This window comes from Oncorhynchus gorbuscha, linkage group LG25 (assembly GCF_021184085.1).
Source record: "Oncorhynchus gorbuscha isolate QuinsamMale2020 ecotype Even-year linkage group LG25, OgorEven_v1.0, whole genome shotgun sequence".
Lineage (NCBI taxonomy): Eukaryota > Metazoa > Chordata > Actinopteri > Salmoniformes > Salmonidae > Oncorhynchus > Oncorhynchus gorbuscha.
Genome location: NC_060197.1, coordinates 17244470 through 17268576, shown reverse-complemented (window position 1 = coordinate 17268576; position 24107 = coordinate 17244470). Strand labels below are relative to the sequence as shown.

The following is a 24107-nucleotide window of genomic DNA, read 5'->3' as shown; positions in this document are numbered from 1 at the left end:
TCCCTCACGACGCCAGGACAGCGGAGTCAATCACCACCTTCCGGAGACACCTGAAACCCCACCTCTTTAAGGAATACCTAGGATAGGTTAAGTAATCCCTCTCACCCCACCCCCCCTAAGTTTTAGATGCACTATTGTTAAGTGACTGTCCCACTGGATGTCATAAGGTGAATGCACCAATTTGTAAGTCGCTCTGGATAAGAGCGTCTGCTAAATGACTTAAATGTAAATGTAATGTGGACATGGATACTTGCTTCTCCAGCAGTCTGTCAGCCTCGATATCACCATGGTGACAGTGACTGACAGAGTCAGGTTGTGAGGCCCAGACCCCTAACTGCCTGTTTATAATATTCCAACAGTGAAAAGGCTGAGAAGAAAGAATCATGACCACCTGTGGCTGTCACTCAAACCTTCACCTGTCATTCAAAAAACTTTAGCCTGTGATTTATACAGTTAAGATAGGGCTCTTCAAATCTGGTGCAAAGGACCCATGTGATGTGCAGAGCTGTGTTCCAGCCAAGTGCTAACATACCTTCAACTAATCATACTATACTTAAACATATATAAAGTAACCAAGCATGATAACATTAAATATTTAATCTTAGAATTACATAGTAAAAAAAAAGTAATTTCATGAATCCATACAAAAACCCATTCACGGCAAAAATTGGATTTCGTTTTATTTGCATTTTGCAAGCAAAGTGCTTATGGTAGTGAAAGGAACTGGAGTTAAGTTGAGGGTCACACAATATGTCACCGGGTGATTGAAGTGAGTTCAGTGTAGGCTGACTAGGCGCTTGGCGGTGTGAAGAGAGGAGCTCTTTAGAGCAAGTGCTGTTGACTTGTAATTATGGTTATTGATGTATTCAGGAATCTATTATATGAGCCTTGTTCAAAATAGTGCACTTTATAGGGAATAGGGTGACATTTGGGACGCAGATATGTCTGGCATACCATATGCCAAATGCCTTAAATGTTAACCATTAAGGTTCTGGTCATTGAAGAGAACATCCACCAGTATCTCCCACCATGTAGCGTTCCAAAGGTCACATGACCATGGACGACTTTATTGGCAAGATGGGAGGTGTATTTAAATCAGTACAATGTATCAATATAAACTACAAATACTTGTATACAGTGCATTCGAAAAGGATTCAGACCCCTTGACTTCTTCCACATTTTGTTACATTACAGCCTCAAATGTATTAAATAAATACAAATCCTCATCAACCTACACTCAATACCCCATAATGACGAAGTAGAATCAGTTTGATTGTTTTGCAAATGTATTAAAGATTTTTTTATTTATTAAAAAACACCTTAGTGACATACAGGAACAGTCAAAAGTTTGGACACAACCAACTCATTCCAGGGCTTTTCTTTATTTTTACAAATTTTCTACATTGTAGAATAATACTGAAGACACCAAAACTAGCACTTTTTTTTGATTCCATGTGTTATTTTGTCACGTAACTGATTGGAGACAGGTGCAGGAATTCGTAATAGGAGAGTTGGATACTCCACCAAAAATAAACAAAATGCCATGAAAAGGCATGGGGATGAAGCCCAAAACAAACACATATACAAAAACACAGGGATGTAACCCAAACAAAAAAGTGAGTTAAAACCTTTAATAAATACACGGGACGAAACCCGCAATACACTACACGGGGCAAGAACCATAATAACAAATGCACAACAATACACGGGACGGGACGAGACCCATAATAACAAGTGCACAATACACGCAGCACGAAAGCCAAACTCACAAAGGACAGATACTCACAGACCAACGGACATGGTAACGAAATCCAACAAAACAATGGCGAACAGAGGGCACATACAGTTGAAGTCGGAAGTTTACATACACTTAGGTTTGAGTCAATAAAACTTGTTTTTCAACAACTTCACAAATTTCTTGTGAACAAACTATAGTTTTGGCAAGTCTGTTAGAACATCTACTTTGTGCATGATACAAATCATTTTTCCAACAATTGTTTACAGACAGATTATTTCACTCACAATTCCAGTGGGTCAGAAGTATACATACACTAAGTTGTCTGTGCCTTTAAACAGCTTGGAAAATTCCAGAAAATGTTTTCATGGCTTTAGAAGCTTCTGATAGGCTAATAGACATAATTTGAGTCAATTAGAGGTGTATCTGTGGATGTATTTCAAGGTCCTACCTTCAAACTCAGTGCCTCTTTGCTTGACATCATGAGGAAATCAAAAGAAATCAGCCATTACCTCAGAAAAACAATTGTAGACCTCCACATGTCTGGTTCATCCTTGGGAGCAATTTCCAAATGCCTGAAGGTACCACGTTCATCTTTACAAACAATAGTACGCAAGTATAAACACCATGGGACCATGCAACCGTCATACCGCTCAGGAAGGAGACACGTTCTGGTCTTGGTCTCATAAACAGTGTTAATTTTCTGCATTGGGGCGGCAGTGGTAGTCTAGTGGTTAGAGCATTGGACTAGTAACCGGAAGGTTGCAAGTTCAAACCCCCGAGCTGACAAGGTACAAATCTGTCGTTCTGCCCCTGAACAGGCAGTTAACCCACTGTTCCTAGGCCGTCATTGAAAATAAGAATTTGTTCTTAACTGACTTGCCTAGTTAAATAACCTAGTAAAATAAAAATTGTTAGTGAATGTGCATGGTTCAGGTTAAATTTGTAAACAAAAAGAGCATTTTTATAGACAGACCTGAAAGCCAAATCAGTGTTTATTGAACATAAAAGTCAGTACAACTATTTTTTTTAAATAATGACATTATTAGTGGGTTTTATGGTTGTGGAAGGCATATATATTCAGTCAAGGTATAATTTTACAATCTCTGAATTCATTAAATTATTGCTGACAGATTTAAATGTAGTGTATATTTGACCTTTAATTGTACAACAAAGCTTAGAGATGTTTTTATATATATATTTTTAAATTGAGATATATATCGTGACTCGCGCGTAAGTAAAAAAATATATAAAAAATATCAAGATATGAGTTTTAGGTCATATCGCCCAGCCATAATCCAGAGCATCCCAAACATGGTCTATAGGTGACATGTCTGATGAGTATGCAGTCCATGGAAAAACTGGGACATTTTCAGCTTCCAGGAATTATGTACTGATCCTTGAGAAATGGGGTCGTGCATTATCATGCTGAAACATGAGGTGATGGCGGCACACGACAATGGGCTTCAGAATCTCGTCACGCTATCTCATTCAAATTGCCATCGATAAAATGCAAATGTGTTCGTTGGCCGAAGCTTAAGCCTGCCCATACCATAACCCCACCACAGGGCACTCTGTTCACAATGTTGACATCAGCAAACCACTCAACCACACAGCGCCATACACACCATCTGCCCGGTACAGTTGAAACTGGGATACATCCATAAAGAGTCCACTTCTCCAGCATGCCAATTGCCATCGAAGGTGAGCATTTGCCCACTGAAGTCTGTTACGACTCCAAACTGCAGTCAGGTCAAGACCCTGGTGAGTACAATGAGCTTCCCGAGACGGTTTCTGACCGTTTGTGTAGAAATTCTTTGGTTGTGCAAACACACAGTTTCATCAGCTGTCCGGTTGCTGGATATTGGTTGGTCTCAGATGATCCCACAAGTGAAGAAGCCAGATGTGGAGGTCCTGGGCTGGCGTGGTTACACATGGTCTGCGGGTTGTGAGGCCGGTCAGACGTACTGCCAAATTCTCTAAAACAATGCTGGGGGGGGCTTATGGTAGAGAAATTAACATTAAATTCTCTGGCAACAGCTAAGGTCGACATTCCTGCAGTCAGCATGCCAATTGCATGCTCCCTCAAAACTTGAGACATCTGTGGCATTGTGCTGTGTGACAAAAATGCATATTTTAAAGTGGCCTTTTATTGTCGCCAGCACAAGGTGCACTTGTGCTATGATCATGCTGTTTAATCAGCTTCTTGTTATGCCACACTTGTTAGGTGGATGGTTTATGTTGGCAAAGTAGAAATGCTCACTAACAGGGATGTAAACAAATGTGTGCATAACATTTGAGAGAAATAAGCTTTTTGTGTCACACCCTGATCTGTTTCACCTGTCCTCGCCCTTCTCTTAGGATGGATGGGCATCTACGGGAACGCAGGAGTGAGAGGTGGTCTGGTCTTGGGCACACTCATTCATCTGTTGCTGCTCGTTCATCTCCGAACGAATCCGCGAGTCCCCGAAGGCAGTATTTCCGAGAAGACCCGAAGCCACCCGAGCTCCCTCAAGAATCATCGGCGACGGGTGAGTCAGATACACCGGAACCTATGCAACTGGGCAGAGCTAGATGAGAGTTTTACGGACGCTACCCTAGTTTCTGAATTAGGTATCCCCACTCAACTCCTCTCTGTTCCCATGGACGCTAGAGCACTGGACGGCCGCTCCATTGGTAGAGTTACCCACAGCAATGTTCTTGTTAATCTGCTGGTTTCAGGAAATCACAGTGAGGCTATACATCTTCTCATCATTGAGTCCCTCCATGTTCCTGTTGTTTTGGGATTTTCCTGGCTCCAAAAACACAACCCCGTTATTAACTGGACCATGAGTTCAATCAAATCAAATCAAATTGTATTTGTCACATACACATGGTTAGCAGATGTTAATGCGAGTGTAGCGAAATGCTTGTGCTTCTAGTTCCGACAATGCAGTGATAACCAACAAGTAATCTAACTAACAATTCCAAAACTACTGTCTTATACACAGTGTAAGGGGATAAGGAACATGTACATAAGGATATATGAATGAGTGATGGTACAGAGCAGCATACAGTAGATGGTATCGAGTACAGTATATACATATGAGATGAGTGTGTAGACAAAGTAAACAAAGTGGCATAGTTAAAGTGGCTAGTGATACATGTGTTACATAAGGATGCAGTCGATGATGTAGAGTACAGTATATACATATGCATATGAGATGAATAATGTAGGGTAAGTAACATTATATAAGGTAGCATTGTTTAAAGTGGCTAGTGATATATTTACATCATTTCCCATCAATTCCCATTATTAAAATGGCTGGAGTTGGGTCAGTGTCAATGACAGTGTGTTGGCAGCAGCCACTCAGTGTTAGTGGTGGCTGTTTAACAGTCTGATGGCCTTGAGATAGAAGCTGTTTTTCAGTCTCTCGGTCCCAGCTTTGATGCACCTGTACTGACCTCGCCTTCTGGATGATAGCGGGGTGAACAGGCAGTGGTTCGGGTGGTTGATGTCCTTGATGATCTTTATGGCCTTCCTGTAACAACGGGTGGTGTAGGTGTCCTGGAGGGCAGGTAGTTTGCCCCCGGTGATGCGTTGTGCAGTCCTCACTACCCTCTGGAGAGCCTTACGGTTGAGGGCGGAGCAGTTGCCGTACCAGGCGGTGATACAGCCCGCCAGGATGCTCTCGATTGTGCATCTGTAGAAGTTTGTGAGTGCTTTTGGTGACAAGCCGAATTTCTTCAGCCTCCTGAGGTTGAATAGGCGCTGCTGCGCCTTCTTCACGACGCTGTCAGTGTGAGTGGACCAATTCAGTTTGTCTGTGATGTGTATGCCAAGGAACTTAAAACTAGCTACCCTCTCCACTACTGTTCCATCGATGTGGATAGGGGGGGTGTTCCCTCTGCTGTTTCCTGAAGTCCACAATCATCTCCTTAGTTTTGTTGACGTTGAGTGTGAGGTTATTTTCCTGACACCACACTCCGAGGGCCCTCACCTCCTCCCTGTAGGCCGTCTCGTCGTTGTTGGTAATCAAGCCTACCACTGTTGTGTCGTCCGCAAACTTGATGATTGAGTTGGAGGCGTGCGTGGCCACGCAGTCGTGGGTGAACAGGGAGTACAGGAGAGGGCTCAGAACGCACCCTTGTGGGGCCCCCGTGTTGAGGATCAGCGGGGAGGAGATGTTGTTGCCTACCCTCACCACCTGGGGGCGGCCCGTCAGGAAGTCCAGTACCCAGTTGCACAGGGCGGGGTCGAGACCCTGGGTTGGAGTCCGTTCTGCCATTCTCATTGCCTCAAAGCAGCGCAGCCGTCCCTGAGACGGCCTTCTCAGAGCTTAAGTCAAGCCTTGGATTTCTCTTCCGTCCCCGCAGAGTATCATGACCTCTTCAGCAAGGTACGGGCTACTACTCTTCCCCCCGCATCGTCCCTACAATTGTGCTATTGACCTTCTCCCAGGTACCACACCGCCTCGTGGTCGGCTATATTCCCTATCCTAGAGACCAAGGCCATGGAGGAGTATATTGAGGATTCTCTGGCTGCTGGAGGTATCCGTCCTTCTGCATCACCTGCTGGCGCATAGTTTTTCTTTGTGGAAAAGAAGGACAAGACCCTGCGTCCGTGCATTAACTACCGGGGCCTTAATGACATAACGATCAATAATCGTTACCCCCTATCATTCCTCTCCTTGCTTTCGAACCTCTCCAGGGCGCTACCAACTTCTCCGAGCTGGACTTTTGGTATGCCTACCACCTGGTCATGCCGTTTGGTCACACTAGCGTGGTCTTCCAGGGCCTGGTAAACGATGTGCTCCGGGATATGTTAAATCGTTTCATGTTTGTCTACCTCGACAACATCCTGTTTTTTTCCTTTCTGGGATATGTAATCACTGAAGGATATGTCCAGATGGACCCGGAAAAGGTGAAAGCAGTAGTGGATTGGACCCGTCCCGTCAGTTTGTGGTTGAGGTTGATGTTTCTGACATTGGAGTGGGGGCTGTCCTGTTCCAGAGATCCATCCAGGACCAAAAGCTCCATCCCTGTGCCTTCCTGTCCCATCATCTCAACTCTGCAGAAAGAAACTACGACGTGGGTAATCGAGAACTCCTGGTGGTCAAGATGGCACTGGAGGAGTGGAGACACTGGCTGGAGGGAGCAGAACATCCATTTTTGGATTGGACCAAAGAATTTGGAATATCTCCGCACAGCCAAGCGCCTTAACTCCAGGCAGGCCTGGTGGGCTCTGTTATTCACCAAGTTCAACTTCACCATTTCCTATCGCCCAGGGTCCAAGAATGTTAAACCTGATGCCCTCTCTCTGCCTGTACAGTCCCGTTGCCAGCCTGCCCCTGGAGGGGGCCCAGCTAATCGGTTGTTCGTCCCTAATTCAGTCCGGTCCCTGGAATGAGCTCATTCCTTAGGGATTACATGTCATGGCCTTCCTTCGACAACATTTCTGCAGGCCCACAATGGTTCCTGATGCCTCTCTGCCTTCGTCGCCGCATGCACCATTTGTGCTCAGAATAACTCTGAGGCAAGCACCTTCTGGCCTCCTTCAGCCACTACCTGTCCCTCATCGTCCCTGGTCCCATATCTCCCTGGACTTTGTCACTAGGCTCCCTCCGTCTGATGGTAACAAGCGGGTTTTTCAAAGCCACCCATTTCATCCCTCTCTCCAAACTACCCTCTGCCAAAGAGTTGGCCCAGCTCATGGTGCAGCACGTCTTCAGGATCCACGGACTCCCGGTAGACACGGTCTCCGACCGGGGTTCTTAGTTCTCGTCTCAGTTCTGGAAACCGTTTTGCACCCTTATTGGGTCGTCAGCCAGCCTGTCCTCCGGATTCCAACCCCAATCCAACGGCTAGTCAGAGCGAGCGAACCAAGATCTGCCTACCGTGTCTGCATCTGGGTCTCACCCTGTACCTCTATATTTTGTGCTTATGAAACATGGAAACAACACTTTACCTGTTGTGTGTATATTTAAGTTCAGTATAATTTCTGATCGTTTTTTTGTTTTGCTTCTTCTCATTTTTGTTGTTTATTTCACTTGGTTTGGCGAAGTAAACATTTGTTTCTCACGTCAATAAAGCCCCTTTTAATTTAACTGAATTGAGAGAAAAAGAGGAAAAACAAATCCAATGTGAGTCAAACTTTACCTTCTGCGGTTCAACAATGAGTATGGAAGCAAAGAAACACGCTAAATCACACAAATTACTAGTGATGGGTGAAAAATAAATCGATACAGTTACACATCGCAATATTATTTTTATTGTAAGAATGTGTTACTGTAGGTTTTTAAATAGTGAGCAAGGCTAACTTGTTTTCACCACTTATTTCCCTGACTAATCAAAACTCGTTTTCTCATGCATTTACTTGTCACTCTGCAGCAGACACATAGTGAGCAATATGTTCGGAACATCAAATCGCAATAAAAATCACAGTATCGACTTGAAATACATATATAATCGTAATACATGTTCTATCGGCACCGAAGTATCGTGATAAAATTATATTGTGAAGTCCCTGGCAATTCCCAGCAATGCAGATTAAACACACTACATGCAAATTGCACACAATTCTGTGGACCTTTTTTCCAGCCATGTAGAAAATCACCTCAGAGCTCAGGGTAGTTGGAGCGGTCAATAGTAATTTCCTCTGTGTGTGGATCTTTACGAGGTGTGCTAGACTCCCCAAGCAGACCCAAACCCTATTACATGGCAGGTCCCACCCACACCCACACACACACACACTGGCCATTACCCAGGCTCAGAGACCATGTCTTCCAATTTCATTTCAGCTCCATATGTTTTCAGCCAAATTGCAAATCCCACTGATTACTTTGCTCCTGTAAGGTCTTCCAAAATCCATTCAGCTCCCACAGTTCCAGCCAAATGTCCATTGATCATGGATCAGCAGTCTTTTGCCTGTCTTTCACTCTCTTTTCAACCACCTCTCCTATGTGAGATACAATGGACGTATCTTCCGGTCTTTCTCCGAGTCGTATTGAACCAGGCCACAGCATGGCCAGTCTCAGCTCAATCCATCCAGACACTTTTGTCACTTCTCCAATACAAGCCATTAGCTGATCTTTATGGATCCAAAAGGGAAATACAATCCCTTCCTAGAGTCAAAGAGGGAACCAAAGCACCAAAAAGAACCTTCAAGACAAGCAAGGAACTAGTTGAGTGTTGTTGGGTTTCTATCATAAAAAAGACAGGTCTGGATCTATACTTCCAGCTCGGAAGTAGGATAGAACTAGTTCCTTTTCTGAAAGTATGTTGCAGATAAGAGTGAATCGTCTTTATTATCACTTGTGACTGTTGGGTTGGAGCCAATCAAATGTGCACATGTTTTATGCCTGTGTGCATACACGGCTATTGGATATTGGAATGTTTCGCCTGCCTTCGCCTGGTATGGCCAAATCATTCATGTGATCCAGGTTCTAGTCTCTGACAGAGAAAGGGGAAGTTTACATTCACACGACCCAGATTAATTCCATTTTTCTTATTTGATCTCTTATCTGTTATTTCTAGCCAGGGCTGCGTGTCAATATTCGACAACAGCTTCCTCTTGTTGCCTCCCTTTCCTTTATCCATGGTGATCTGTGAGTCCTGGACAGGTCTAAAGTGAGTAACCTAGCGCGCACACTTTGTATCCTGGGGGCGGCAGGTTAGAGCGTTGGGCTAGTAACCGAAAGGTTGCTGGATCGAATCCCCGAGCTGGCGAGGTAAAAATCAGTCGTTTTGCCGCTGGAACAAGGCAGTTAACCCACTGATGGTTTTACCTCAAAAAAAACAATTGTTTAGGTATAGCGAATGTTCCCAGTCTGGTATCGGCAAGTGCGCTCTAGCACACAGCTCGCAGATACAGTGTGGGTATAACCTACACGATGAGATTATTATGGACAAAAGCTCGATATCATTTTTATTTGTCAAACAGCAGCCAAGCATCGATGATCATGTCATCAGAATAAGACCCTCGATACTTATTGAAAGGAGCATCAAGCTCATCACCTTGCACTTTCAGCACCCTGTGAAGTTCATCATTATTTCATCTGAAGCATTAATCAATTGCATGCTTTCCCTTGATAGCGTGATAGTTGTTCAGACATGTACTTCACTCACACAAAAAGGTTGGATGGAAACCTGGTTAATGTCAAGCCATTTTGATGATGCTGGAATGATATTTTGGACGAACGTGCATATGCCTAAAGGAAACTTTTGAAGTAGCTTAAATCAGATTAAAACATTGACTGGTTGTTTTTATGCCACATATAAAAAAGGTAACATATTTTCAAAGTTAAATGACAAATATTTAAACGTTTCCTGAATAAATGGGCCTGCCGGGAGCATATGTGGCATCATTACTAGAAGACAACATGGGCAAATGATGAACCGCAACAGTCTGAGAATCACCAGTCTGTGCACAACATCCCCCCGTTCTTGTCCCCTAGCTGATGAATATCTGACATCATCCAGACTCAAAACTGGCCATCGTCAATAACCCTATGACTGTCACCTGAAAGATGTCCAAGGCGACCCACACTTAGAGCCATGTTTCCACTCTCAGTCTTACTTTCCATTTACCCTTTCAAATTAAAGGCCACCATTCAGTTCCATAAACTAAGCAGACAGACAGGGTACAGGAGGGCTGCCAAGCCATTACACAGAGAGAGACAGAGAGAGAGAGAATTTTGTTCCAACAGCCAGGGGAGAAATATTTTAACTGTTTGAAGTAACCCAACTGAAATCCAGAAATTGGTTAAAATATGAATTTGTTCAGAAGGTGGTAGTGGGCTGAGGGAAGGTTTGCTTAGTTTTTCTATCCAACGTCTAGCAATGAAGCCCTTTATCTACTTTCCCAGAGTCAGATGAACTTCTGGTTACCATTTTTATCTCTCTGTGTGCAGTTAGAAGGAAGTTGCCAACTGGAGTTAGCGGAATTGCTAACTAGCGTTAGCGCAATGGCGTTACCACAATGATCCCATTGAGATAATTTTTTTTAAAGGGAACACTGGCCCAGCAAGCTTTTACTGACTGTCTGGATTAGATTTGTAGATTTATAATTAAACATGTTTATTTACATTTTGGTGTTTGGAGAACACACCAGGGGGTTTCTTATCCCTGAAGTTGTGCTGTGTTTCAACCCAAAACAAACTTACTCCCTCAAACAACAGTATTTTAGGGAGTAGGGGAGGGTAAGCATTGAGAAACAGTCAGGCATGGTCAACCTGAAATAAACTCAAGAAAAAACTACCACAAAACTTTTGGATTGATAATAGTGGCTGTCATTAAGTCAGCCAATTGGTGACAGTTGTGTTGGTAAGAGGAGAGGCAGCCTCACAGAGAACGAGATGGAGAGGGAGATCTGACATCTAAGGACACTGTCAAAATCAAATGAATTTATATAGCCCTTCGTACATCAGCTGATATCTCAAAGTACAGAAACCCAGCCTAAAACCCCAAACAGCAAGCAATGCAGGTGTAGAAGCACGGAGTCAGAGTCAGTTACACACTGACAGGGAGAGAAAACCCAGGAGAGAGGTGGAAAGAGAGGAGGAAGGGGAGAGAGGAAAGCGACAGGGAGAGGGGACAGACACATTGACGGGTATCCAGGAAAAAGAGAGGGAAAGAGAGGAATGAGCGAGAGACGAGTGACGAGTGAGAGGTGTGAGAAAAGGGGAGAAAGGGAGTGAGAAAAGGGGAGAAAGGGTACACAGCTGGGCCCAAACATGTACCCCTGGTCCCTATGGAGCTCCTGGTGCCCCCCTGCCCTCCTCTTCAATCAGAGAGGTAATGAGGCCTCCAGCTCTGACATCTGTGCTTCTATCACTGATTAGACACATCCCTGAACAAGCACTGAGAAAACCAGACACCACAGATTACCATAAGCACAGCCAGACACCACACATGAGTGATGTTCCCCTAAACAACAGGGAACCGCACACTAAACTACAGTACCACAGAGACAACCAGCCAGATACCACAAATCAGATTTATGTACCAGGTGTGGAAATAGCAAGATAATGCAATATCCGAACAATTCATGCATTCACACTCACAGAGAGGTAGAACCAATCACTGGATTGGGAATACAGTGCTCGTACAATAAAATACTTTCTGAAACAGTTAGGCCCGCTTTATTACAGCAAGCCAAGGATCAATTTACCCAGGAGGATCCGAGGGGTACTGAGAAATCCAGCAGAGAAGAACACCTCATAAATATCCACCAACTTATTCATATTTAACTGAACTCTGGCCCACACAGAACTTTACCGTGTAACTGGCCCTGGATAACAGCGTCTTTGACTTAAATGTAAATGTAAATGTGTCATGACGACAGTAAATAGGCATAGTCCAACCTAACCAGAGCAGAGCCATCCACCTACAGTAGCCTATCGTACCCACATGTAAACATGACATCAGAAGACTGCAGGCAGGAAGAGATATAGTTATCTGTACTAACAGTCTGGGCCTTCATTGGAGCTCTGGGCAGAGAGAAGAAAGTAAGTCAGAATGAGAGATAGAGAGAAAGAGAGGGACTCTTATCCCTTCGTCAGACACACAGTGCGTGCATAATGTGTCCATGTGTATACTTGTGTGTGTGTGTGTGTGTGTGGTGTTGTGATAGAGAGAGAGAGCATGAGAGATCAGAGCCTTTCAGGCACGGACACACACACACCTGGCCGCGTTACCATGGTACCTCACCTCCTCTCTGGGTTGTAATGAGTGTTAAGGCATTCCCTACAGACCCCCTCTATGCCCAGCAGGCACTAGAGCGTGACTCAGTACCAGAATTGACCGAACATCCCTTATGTATATAGTGCCACAACCCTCCATCTCTTCTTCAGAGGCTGACACATAAAGGGGTAATATGTGACTTGTTCCCTGGAGGTGATAGAAATAACACATTTTAATGGATTTATTCCCCTAGACAAGTAGACTACTGGTTCCGCATGGTATGGTCAGATATTGTGTAACTAGTTATTGTTTATTGTGTGTGGTTATTGCTACATTTATTTCCCTTTTATTCAATTGAGTCCATTGTGAGAGATCAAATGGGAATTTCCTTGGTAAGTAGGCCACCACTTTGTTTCACTATGATGTGTTACTGAGCGCTTACAAAGTCTCACTGTGTGTGTCGTCTTTCCTTCACTATCAGTTGATTAAATAATGAGTGACAGTCCAGTGACAACACTACGATTCCCATTCCAGTGAGGCCAGCATTCCCTCAGTTGATCTATTCTTAAGGGACCCCTTAAATACTACATAAGGTTTGGCAGGGACGGGGGGAGCCGTTACGCAACGGGAAGCCACGGCTCCAGAGAGTCAGGGTGGGTATAAACGGGCTGGTGATACACCCTCAACCCGCACATACACTAGTCTGACTGTCGCTGCACGTAGGCTATGCTACATCAAATCACTAGCCTACTCCTGGCATATAGTTTACCTTTTGTAAAAGGTCAATGTAAATCTATTTATGTTCCTCTGATCAGATCGTGAGTGACAGCCCACAACAAGCCACGGGTCAGAATAAAAACAAGTGTCAAATTATTCGGTGAGAACAGCCTTCTAACATACGGCAGTATACCAAGATAGGGAATGTTGGTATTATTGAGGATGCCTATTATAACGCCTGTTGATATCCATTGCCAGTCCTCTAACAGGCAGAATCCCAGGTTACTGCCTATTAAATACCTGATAGACTACAGTTCGAAAGTGAATTGTAAACTTACACCCAAAACTAAAACAAAGTAACAACTTCAACACCTCACTCTAGATACAATGTAGCCTAAAAATAATCAGAAACAGTGCCGTTGGCTGAACAACATTGACTTTTCAAAATGTCACTACAAGCAGAACTTGTTTGACAGTTGGCCAATTGGAATGGCAGATAAAACCCGGAATACTTGCCCATACCATATCCTTCTACTGTGACAACAGTCATAACAACACCCGACAAAAAAATGGGTTACACTGAAGCCATTATCTTACCTGCAAGACACTGTGATTTCAACTTTGGTGGCGGGGATGGAAGCATTGAGCGGGTCGAAATCTCCTATCGACGCCATGTTGACGAAGCTATTACAGTTGTTCATGGTGAAAAATATTTTTGTCCAACCCCTTTCAGCAGCAAGCAGCAACAATCGAACAAACTACACCTCCTTCAGCGAAACTAGAATGAATGCATGTGGACTGAACGAAGAGGAATGCTCCGAAGCAGGCTACTAGCGGTGGGTTGATGTCACTTCAACAGTCAGCGTCGCCTACTTGCGCTGCGAGCGGAATGTGCGCCTTAGACAAAATAATTCCACAGATGCCCATCTGATAAATAGTCTACATTCATAACAGGCATTCATAAGATACCTACAGTAAGGACACTAGTCATCAAATAGGAGTTAGGCTACACTGCCCCTGTCATGACTTATAATAATAGATAGAGCGAGTGTGTGTGTTTGTGTGTGTGTCTGTGTGTAATAGGTCTTTAAGTGGTCCAAATTATATATTTATTATTTGTTTTCCCATCATAATTTTCCCGACACCAGGAAAAGTAATTACAAATAAAGTATGTGTTTACTATGTTTGGATAGAAGACATTTGATCCCAGGGGTGGCTCATCATTTTCATTACCCAGTATTTTTCAGGCCTGACCTCCACCTCTAAATATAGCTCAAAAACAGACCCTCTGTTAGCTGGTGAGAGAAACCATTACCACACCTTTAGGCAACCAGCCAGCACTCATCAAAGAGTTACTGTAAGTGATGCCCAAATAGATCCTTTGAAATATGTACATTCACATGCACGCACACAAAACACACAGTCATGACGCGGAATGCGCACATGCATGGACGCACACACATGAAACCACACACACACACACACACACACACACACACACACACACACACACACACACACACACACACACACACACACACACACACACACACACACACACACACACACACACACACACACACACACACACACACACACACACACACACACACACAGAGAGCGCGAGAGAGAAGGAGAGAACAAGAGAGACAGAGACACACACAGTATACACTACTGTATAAACATACGCATAAAACATGAAACAGCATCCATTTCCACTCATAGGTGTGAGGAATCCGGGTGAAAGTAACACGGTAGCCTATTTAACACATGACCACACAGGTCAGGAGAAAGACGATTCCACGTGGAAGTCCATGCCTGTGTCCTCTGTTTTATCCAGTAGGCCTATTTCACTCTATTTAGTGATGTGTATATATGGCAACAGTCTTGCGCTCTCAGACCAGGAGTAATTGACCCCACTTGTATTGAGTGACCTCCTACACACCCCGACAGAGCAGCTTGAATATAATAAAACAGCCTATAGTGTCAGCTGCCCACTCAGCTGTAACAGGTCAATGTGTTAATGATAGTGAGCCTACTGCAAGGTATATGGGCAATCTTACTTTAAAATGTGTGCAAAAACTAAAAAAAATACTGATTTTACAGTTTAACAAACCATACAACTTTATGAACAATGACTACTTTGAACAATTTCCACTGAAAAATGTACAAAAACTAATTGAGTGGAAGAACTGTGCAGATGCAAACTTTTGGTAACGGAATGATGGTAAAATCTCCCTCTAGTTTTTATGTGACCACGTTTTCCAAAAGTTATAACATGGCTCCTTGAGTTAGAAAAAAATCTCTTTTGGTTATTGAATTACAGTGAGTGAAGAGTATTTACACCTGTTAACAGAATTATGGTAACATAATTACATCATGGGTCCCTGAGCTGTACTACACAGAAATGCATAATTATGGATTTGATTGTCATTCTCCCTGTCTCCCCAAGTTTGGACATCACAGCACAGTAGAGGTAAATTGTAGTGCAATACAGCACAGCACAGCAGAGTAGGGTAGGTAGAGTAGAGTTCAGTACAGTGCAGTAGAGTAGAGTACAGTACATTACAGTTCAGTACAGTATAGTTCAGTGCAGTACTACTGTACTTTACTGTACTGTACTATGCTCTACTTTTCTTTACGGTACTGTCTCGTATTGTATTGGACTGTACTCTACTTGCTCGACTGACTGTACTGTACTGAACTGTATTGTACTGTACTGTACTCTATTTATTGTAATGTATACTGTACTATACTGTGCAATCCAAACTTGTGAAACACCAAACTTGTGAAACACACGTCTACGATAGGTTCAGATTTGGTCCAGTCATGTCCGTCTGTGGACATTAACATCAAGGCTAGGGTGGACTGATCAAATTTCAACTACTTTTTAACGTCCATGGACGTCCGGTGTTGGTCGGCGCTCAGCAGGTGAGGATGCTAGTTAATGTAAATGGAAAGAGGGAAAGAGAGAGGGGTCATGGGTAGGTGTCAGTAAGAGCTGGGAGGGGTGACATTAACTGGAGAGTGAGAGACAAAGACACAGAGAGAGAGAGAGAGAGAGAGAGAGAGAGAGAGAGAGAGAGAGAGAGAGAGAGAGGTGAGGGAGAGGTAGTCCAGACTGTTATAACACTCTTGCTTTGATCACGATGTGACTAGAAAGAGAAAGAAAACCGTTATGAGCTGAACATAACAGTATGATTACCGAATTACGAAGTTTTAATCACTTGATAATTCATAAACAAAATTAATATCAGTAAAATCACTTTAATGAATTGGTAAGTCTACCACTGCTTGTTACTTCTGCAAACTTTAATTATCCTCCCTCCTCATGAGGGAGAGAAATGAGAAAGTATCTCAAAGATGCGTATACAAGGCACAAGACAATATTCCTTGAAATTACAGAAGGTTAACAATTTCTCCAAAACATTGATATTAGTTGGCAGGAGTCTCTATGTCAACATTAGTGTGTTTTGACGTATTTCTGATATCATTTAACTTCTGGTGAATGTTTTGTAAGATCCCCTTTCCATCTGTTTATCCAGGAATCAAAGCCTTTAATTATGCCACATTTTTAAGATAGAAAATGGTTGAAAAATGTATCTATGCCTTCACTTCCCAAAAACATAGACTCTTTCATTTGACACCCAATTTGATATGCTCTCATGAACTTCACATGTTGGTGCTCATGGGTCTTTTAAATGGAAATGCCCGTATGTCATTAATAAAATACACCTCATCATAACCCCATGATCTGTGTACTGAGGTCCAGAACATCTCCCTGACATTTCTTCCCCTATTCCTCTCGTCCCTCTCTCCATCCTCACCACCCTCTCTATCCTCCCCCAGCAGATGCCAGGAAACTCACTCTGGCTGGGTCCAAAATGGCACATTATTCCCTGTATGTGAGGTAAGCATTGTTGTGTTTGGCATCGACCCTCTCACTGTTTCTCAGTTGAATCAATCTATCTTGCTCCCTCTCATGGTCAACCCTTTATTCCAAAAGCCAAATTACACAACCTGTGACTTAACAGGGAAATAAAGGGTATTGCAGAAACATCTACATGTGTATCTACAGGCACTGAAGGGAGTGATGATTCAAGCAATGATTCACAGGGTTAATATGATCACACACACACACACACACACACACACACACACACACACACACACACACACACACACACACACACACACACACACACACACACACACACACACACACACACACACACACACACACACACACACACACACACACACACACACACACACACACACAATCCCCATTACAAATTCCAAAGCCTAAAAATACTATCAGTCTCTTGCTACAATGGCTGCATCCCAAATGGCACCCCATTCCCTATACTGTGTAATACACTGCTTTTGGCCAGAGTATGGACCCTGGTGAAAAGTAGTGCACTATACAAGGAATAGGGTTCCATGTGGGACACAACCTATTTACCATACACCTCAGCTCTTTTCCCTCAGGTATAAAGGATACCAAACCAGGTTCAGAAAAGCACAGAAGAGCCCTGTCAAACCCATATAGATTGAGCTTAAAATAACCCCGGACGGGAAATCTTATCTCATATAGCCGCTATTGAGGTCAGTCTGTACATTCATTTATTATGAAACTATAAGAGTATCGTCTGGGTCCTGGTATTAACTTGGGATAAAGTATGTTATAAATCCGAGAAACATAGAACAGACCAAGAAACCCTATCAGAATATACTGACAATGCAGTAAGAATAATGGTTATTTTAAAACTCTGATGTTCAGCGTTTTAAAATGGAAATAATAATTGATGGAGAAACAATGCAGTGGTTAGACCAATAGAATATGTCAGATTGTGTTGACAGGGCAGTAAGAATCATGGTTATTTTAGGAACACTGAATTAACTCTATATGGCTGGACCACATTCTATTACAGTTTTTTAATTGCTAACATGCATGGGTCAATACTGAAGTCAAAACTCTTTACCAATCTCGTCATCAAGCTCGAGACCCTGGGTCTCGACCCTGCTCTGTGCAACTGGGTACTGGACTTCCTGACGGGCCGCTCCCAGATGGTGAAGGTAGGTAACAACATCTCCACCCCGCTGATCCTCAACACTGGGGCACCACACGAGTGCATTCTGAGCCCTCTCCTGTACTCCCTGTTCACCCACAACTGCGTGGCCATGCACACCTCCAACTCAATCATCAAGTTTGATTACCATCAACGACGAGGGCCTACAGGGAGGAGGTGAGGACCCTCGGAGTGTGGTGTCAGGAAAATAACCTCACACTCAACGTTAACAAAACAAAGGAGATGATCGTGGACTTCAAGAAACAGCAGAGGGAGCAGTACAGTCCACATCAACGGGACAGTAGTGGATTGGGTAGAAAGTTTTAAGATCCTCGGCGTACACATCACGGACAAACTGAATTGGTCCACCCACACAGACAGCGTGGTGAAGAAGGCGCAGCAGTGCCTCTTCAACCTCAGGAGGTTGAAGAAATTCAGCTTGTCACCAAAAGCACTCACAAACTTTTACAGATGCACAATCGAGAGCATCCTGGCCGGATTTATCACCGCCTGGTACGGCAACTGCTTGAGACTCATTTATTTTCTGGATGACCTGAAGAATCGACTTGTGCCAGCAGAGGGGTAAGAAACTCCCCTACCTTCGTTGTTGTGTGGGATAATGTGGCATTCCACTACTCTGCTGCAGTCAGACTGGTTTCCTGCACATCCCAGGATGTCAGAACTATTCCTGTCTCCATACTCCCCCTTCCTAAACCCCATAGAGGAGTTTTTCTCTGTGTGGAGGTGGAAGGTTTATGACCCCCCCTCCACATCACCAGATGTCCTTACTGGATGCCATGAATGTGGGGTGTGGAGACACTTCTGAAGATTGCCAGGGTTGGATTAGACATTCCAGAAGATACTGTCCAAGATGCATCGCCAGAGAAGACATAAGGTGTGATGTTGACAAGAACTTGTGGCCAAATGCAGGAGAGAGGGAGAACTAGAACCCTCACAGTACTGTACAGTATGAGTGATTATACTATACATGTTGTTGATGTTTTTGTTGGTAATTATTATTGCAGCCCTGGAGTTTCAGGAATTTGTTTCAACTTTTTATTTTTCACAAGTAAATTACTAGATGCAAAGATAGAAAAAAATAAAGTCTGTTGAAGCAAATTGCGGCATTTCTGATTAATTCTTGTTACGTATACTTTAGTACAGTCAATAAAGTGAAAAGGTGTTATTCTTATTATATAATGAAATACTGATTTATATGAAAAATCATTCAAACTTCAAAGAGAAGTTAATCATTTATGTAATGCTCCCTGTTGTTAGTGTTTTTTAGTTCAGTGTGTTATGAATGACAATGTATGCTCTCTGAGAGAGAATTGTTGCCAGTGTTCTGGTCAAACGAGCTTATTTTGAGACATGTAAATTAAGTGTTTTGGTGGTTTGAGTCAATTTTGGAGGTGAGATTAACTGTTTTGCTAAGATGCATGTTGGTAATGCAGACTGTGAAGAGTTTTGAAAAAGTGGCTTCAGTATTGACCGATGCTTGTTAGCAATTTATTATTTTTTAATATACAGTAGCTTGTGGTTTTTGGAACAGTGTTTATAAATGGAAATAGTCCGTGGCACAGAAGTAATGCAGTGTTTATGGTGCAAGAGATTGTTCTGTTCTTATTGTACACATGAAACTCTGATGCACCAATTGTCGTACTTTAAATACTGATTCATTCCCATCACTTCTCTTCTTCAGGGGATGTACGGAACAAAGTAAAGGAACATGATGATTCCACCTTGCAGTGCTATCAAAAGGACAAAGAAGATAATGGAAAAAAACAAGGATTTCATCGTAGTTCCTCCTCAATAAATGTATACACTGTTGTGCCTATGTAACCAGCGACCCATGATGACCCCACATATGTTGGGCCATGGGTCACATGCATAGGTAGGCACACAGGTGACCATGGAGGAAGTGGGAATTCACAGGTATATAGAGAGCATACTGTATAGTTCTTACCATGGTTTATACCTTGGATCTATGATATGCCTTTATGGAATTCTTGCAATGCTTTTACCTTCGCTGCAAACAAATGAGAAAACAGACCCAACCAAAGATCTACGTTTAGAAAGCAGGTTGATTTGCATGCGTTTATGAACATTTACAAATCCACCTGTGCTATCAGGAATTTAAAAACGGCCTGAACTGAATATCTAACGAAGAACAGGAGGAAGGAAAACAAATCTCCCGCTCCAAAGCTTTCTCTGTTTTGAAACCGTGTCATGTTCCCTAATGTGATACTGTATTATACTGCCACCAATTGGTGGCATTATGGCAACACACATCTCCACGTTGAAAGATATACCAGTTCATGTTATTTTTGACAGATGACATTTATTTCCACACTGCATATGAAATTAGAATCACTAAAAAGGTCGGACTTTGCGCACAATATGTCCCGGAGGAAGAAAAACGGATTCTTATTTACATAAAGATGTGGTCATAAAACCTATGTCATCCCAATCTAGGGATCCTGGGCTAGTCCACACAGATTAGGTTGTGATACTGTACTACTGTATCTACAGTATACGATTGACAGGCACTGATAACACACACCTCTATGTTTTGTTCCATTCTGTTCAGCCCGTTCCTGAATCAGATTGGGGGAATGGAATACGTGGGCACAGGAAAGCTCACTCAGAAATGTTTTATTCCTAAGTATTACTGCACTGTTGGAGCTAGAAACACAAGCATTTCGCTGCTCCTGCGATAACATCTGCAAATCTGTGCACGCGACCAATGAACTTTTGAGTTGATTTAAGATGGGGCATACGCCTGTGCACAGGTAACCTCACTTTACCTGGGCTCTGAAATTATTGACGCAGGCCATTGGATACAAACATGAAATGGAAGCTCAGAACTTTAGGGGTTTCAAAGTCACCATGAAAACACACGTAAATACAAATACTTTGACAGAAAATTACAGATCAAACCACTTTTTGTAGTTTGATGTTTGAATGTACTTGCACGATACAAAGAGAGTAAGACCACGATAGAGGTACTGTACACAGGCAAGTACAACGTTGGCTAAAGATACTCTCATCACAGCCCGTTGACTAACACAGAGAAGGTTTGTACTTTGGTCACTCACAATCTGCAGGTAACGACATTAAAAGCAACACTTGAATTTGGTTGAGATGAAAATCCACAAGCACATTTTGTAGTATGATGACGACACACCCTCATTGAGCTTTGTTGCTGTGGCAGAGATCAGCTACACCGTCCCACACCACTAGTTCACTGTGCTATTCCTACTGAGATATCCCTATTCCCCACTAAGGCTATATGAGTGTCCCATAGGGTTTGGCAGTAACAGCTGAAGTAAGACCAACCTCCATAGGGCCTTTATTTAGAAGACATCCCCCCCGCCTGTGTGATTCCACACACTGTAGTGGATGATTCCTCTACGATATGTATAGAGAGGACACAGCATGAGACAGAACCATGGGCATTACACTGAATACCATGACTGTTGTGCTACTCTCCTCCAACCTCGTCGAGTGAACGTCTTGTGTTGGTGAACTCAAGGGGTCATATGTGTGTCAGGGCTGGTCATCTGCCCTGTGACCATCTTCGGAGGCTCTTCATCCACGGATCATTGTGCAGAGCAGCAAGCAAATAGATTGAGTAGTAGATCCAGCAGGCAGCAATAGATCCATAGGCTGTAGTAGATCCAGAGTAATCTAGTAGGTCCCCAGAGTTGTGTCCGGTCACAGTCCAGAGGTCTCCTTCTCAGTGTCAATGGATGCCTTCCTCCAAAGAACCCTTTGCTTGCCAAATCTTCACCGTCCGGTCACTGTCACACAAGAAAGAACATGACATCGCTGGATCAACATGTGTATCAGAGGTTTGATTATCTCTCTTTTAGGTTAAACTATGACTTTGTTATTATAGTAACAGTGGGTTGATTTACTCAGAGGGTTAGGGTCAGGGTATGAACGGGATCATGGTCAAAGTTAGGAGATATATTCTCTGAAGGTAGGGGTTATGGTCAGACTCCTATGGCATTCGAGGGTCATGTTAGGGTTAGGCGATAAACTCACTCTGAGGCAGAGAATAGTTGGCTGCTGTTGGTAGCCAATCCGTTAACAGGGCTGTCGTGTCCCCTCAGGTCTCCTAGCGGTGCCAGGGTATCAGCGTGCCACAGCTTCAGCAGACCTCCCCTGTCTGCACTCAGCATTACCGGGCACCCTGGCACAACACCCAGCGCACTTACCCAGTCAGAGTGGGCGCTCGCCGCCTGCTGTGGAGGAAGCAAGTACGCACTAGGTCAAAACAGGGCTACAAACTGTTGAAAAATAACTCCTTGGGACAATACATTTTGTTTACTACCACTACTGGTCTTATAATGATGATAATGTTGCAGCTAGCAAAAACAATTCAACAGAACAAGATTTGATGCTTACAAAGCAACATGCAATGTGAAAATCACAGCTATTGTATGTTTTTGAGTGCCTCGTCTCACTTTCAGGTACTAGCAGTACTGAATATACAGCTAGTGTCCAGTATGTCTCACCTGTACTAGTCGTTTCCGGGACAGGTCCCACTTCTTGATGCAGTAGTCTCTGGAGCTGCTGTAGAGGCTGTTCCCCTGAACAGCCAGAGAGACGATACACTCCTGGTGTGGTGGCTCAAAGTTGTGACAGGACACAATGCTGCCCTGGACACCCTCCGTCACCTCAAACATCTTCAGGGTGTGGTCCTTGGACCCCGTTAGGACCACGTCTTGACCGTTGCTCATCTGGTCGACGGTCAGACACAAGACCGGACCCAGGTGACCCGTCAGCTTCCCAGTAGACACAAACCTAGAGCATAAGGTCAGGGTTCAAGGGGAGTTCAGGGAGAGTTCCGATCTAGGATTCTTTGGTACAACTAAAGATCATACTTGGAAGTAATGACAAGCATTCACTAGCTATCTTTCCTACACTCTACATTCAGCACCTGTGCCTGTTCTGGCGTATGCAATTCCTCTCCTTTTATCTTCATTTTGTGCCATCTCCAGACCTTCCTTAAACTAAACAAGATATTCAACTACTCTTGGTGGGGAAAAAAACAGGATTTTTTTTGGCCTTCATTCTTACTTCCTGAGGTCCCACATGCGGACTAAGTTGCCGGAGGCGGAGTAGAGGTAGGATCCCGTAGGGTTCAGAGAAATCTGGTTGATTTGGTTCTCTCCTGGAGGGATGGATAGGGACCTGAGAGACACACAGCTGTCCCCTGAACTCACCTGGCCCGACGACCTGCGACACACACACATATAATACCATGTCAATGGGAATGACATTGTGTAAAAATACTTTTTTCATGTAGCCAATAAGAATCTGAAGTTCCCTGAGCTGTGTTGGAATGTGTTAGAATCTCCTAGAATGTGTTAGAATCTCCTAGAATGTGTTAGAATCTCCTAGAATGTGTTGAAAAGGGAACTTGGCATGCTCAACTCCAACTGTTGACATAACAAAGGTCTTCGGTTTATTACTAGAGTTGTATATAAATACTCCTGGTGTTTGTATATATATATATACTCACGTGAGTGTGCGTATGCACTTGGCGGAGTCTCGGATGTCCCAGACCTTGATGTAAGCGGTGGAGACAGTGAAGACCAGGCTGGAACAGTATCTAACAGACACCACACTGCTGGGATGATCTCCCAGAGACATGATCTCTTGACCAGTCACCAGGTTCCACACCTTACACGTACGATCTGACAACACACGCATACAAACACACGCAGACGCAAGGGTTAGAGGTCGATGGTTAGGGGTTCCGATGAGTGTTCAATATGACAGACACGCCATCAACCATACCAGAAAGCTAGATGACGCTAATACCAAATAATACGACTTACACTTATCTGAGCCTTTCAGGTGTGAGAAGTCTCTAGGGGTCATGGTGTAGAGGTCAAGGGTTGATTTAG

General features: G+C 43.5%; 2 protein-coding genes across 7 annotated transcripts in view; both read right to left on the bottom strand.

The window, feature by feature from the left end:
- Positions 1–13917, bottom strand: part of LOC124013818 (copine-8-like) — a 112639-nt gene extending 98722 nt beyond the window's left edge. For 2 of the 4 annotated variants that reach the window (XM_046328368.1, XM_046328369.1), the window contains exon 1: positions 13712–13917. In XM_046328368.1, coding sequence (XP_046184324.1) covers positions 13712–13815 — 104 coding nt within the window. In that variant the 5' untranslated portion in view covers positions 13816–13917. The remainder of the gene's footprint in view (positions 1–13711) is intronic. The other 2 variants (XM_046328370.1, XM_046328371.1) reach the window with 1 other exon arrangement.
- Positions 13918–19673: 5756 nt separating this feature from the next.
- LOC124014023 (kinesin-like protein KIF21A) overlaps positions 19674–24107 on the bottom strand; it is a 47476-nt gene continuing 43042 nt past the window's right edge. For all 3 annotated transcript variants that reach the window (XM_046328667.1, XM_046328668.1, XM_046328669.1), the window contains 5 exons: positions 23720–23894; positions 23275–23433; positions 22710–22998; positions 22237–22436; positions 19674–21989 (listed from right to left, as the gene is read on the bottom strand). In XM_046328667.1, coding sequence (XP_046184623.1) covers positions 21932–21989; positions 22237–22436; positions 22710–22998; positions 23275–23433; positions 23720–23894 — 881 coding nt within the window. In that variant the 3' untranslated portion in view covers positions 19674–21931. The remainder of the gene's footprint in view (positions 21990–22236; positions 22437–22709; positions 22999–23274; positions 23434–23719; positions 23895–24107) is intronic.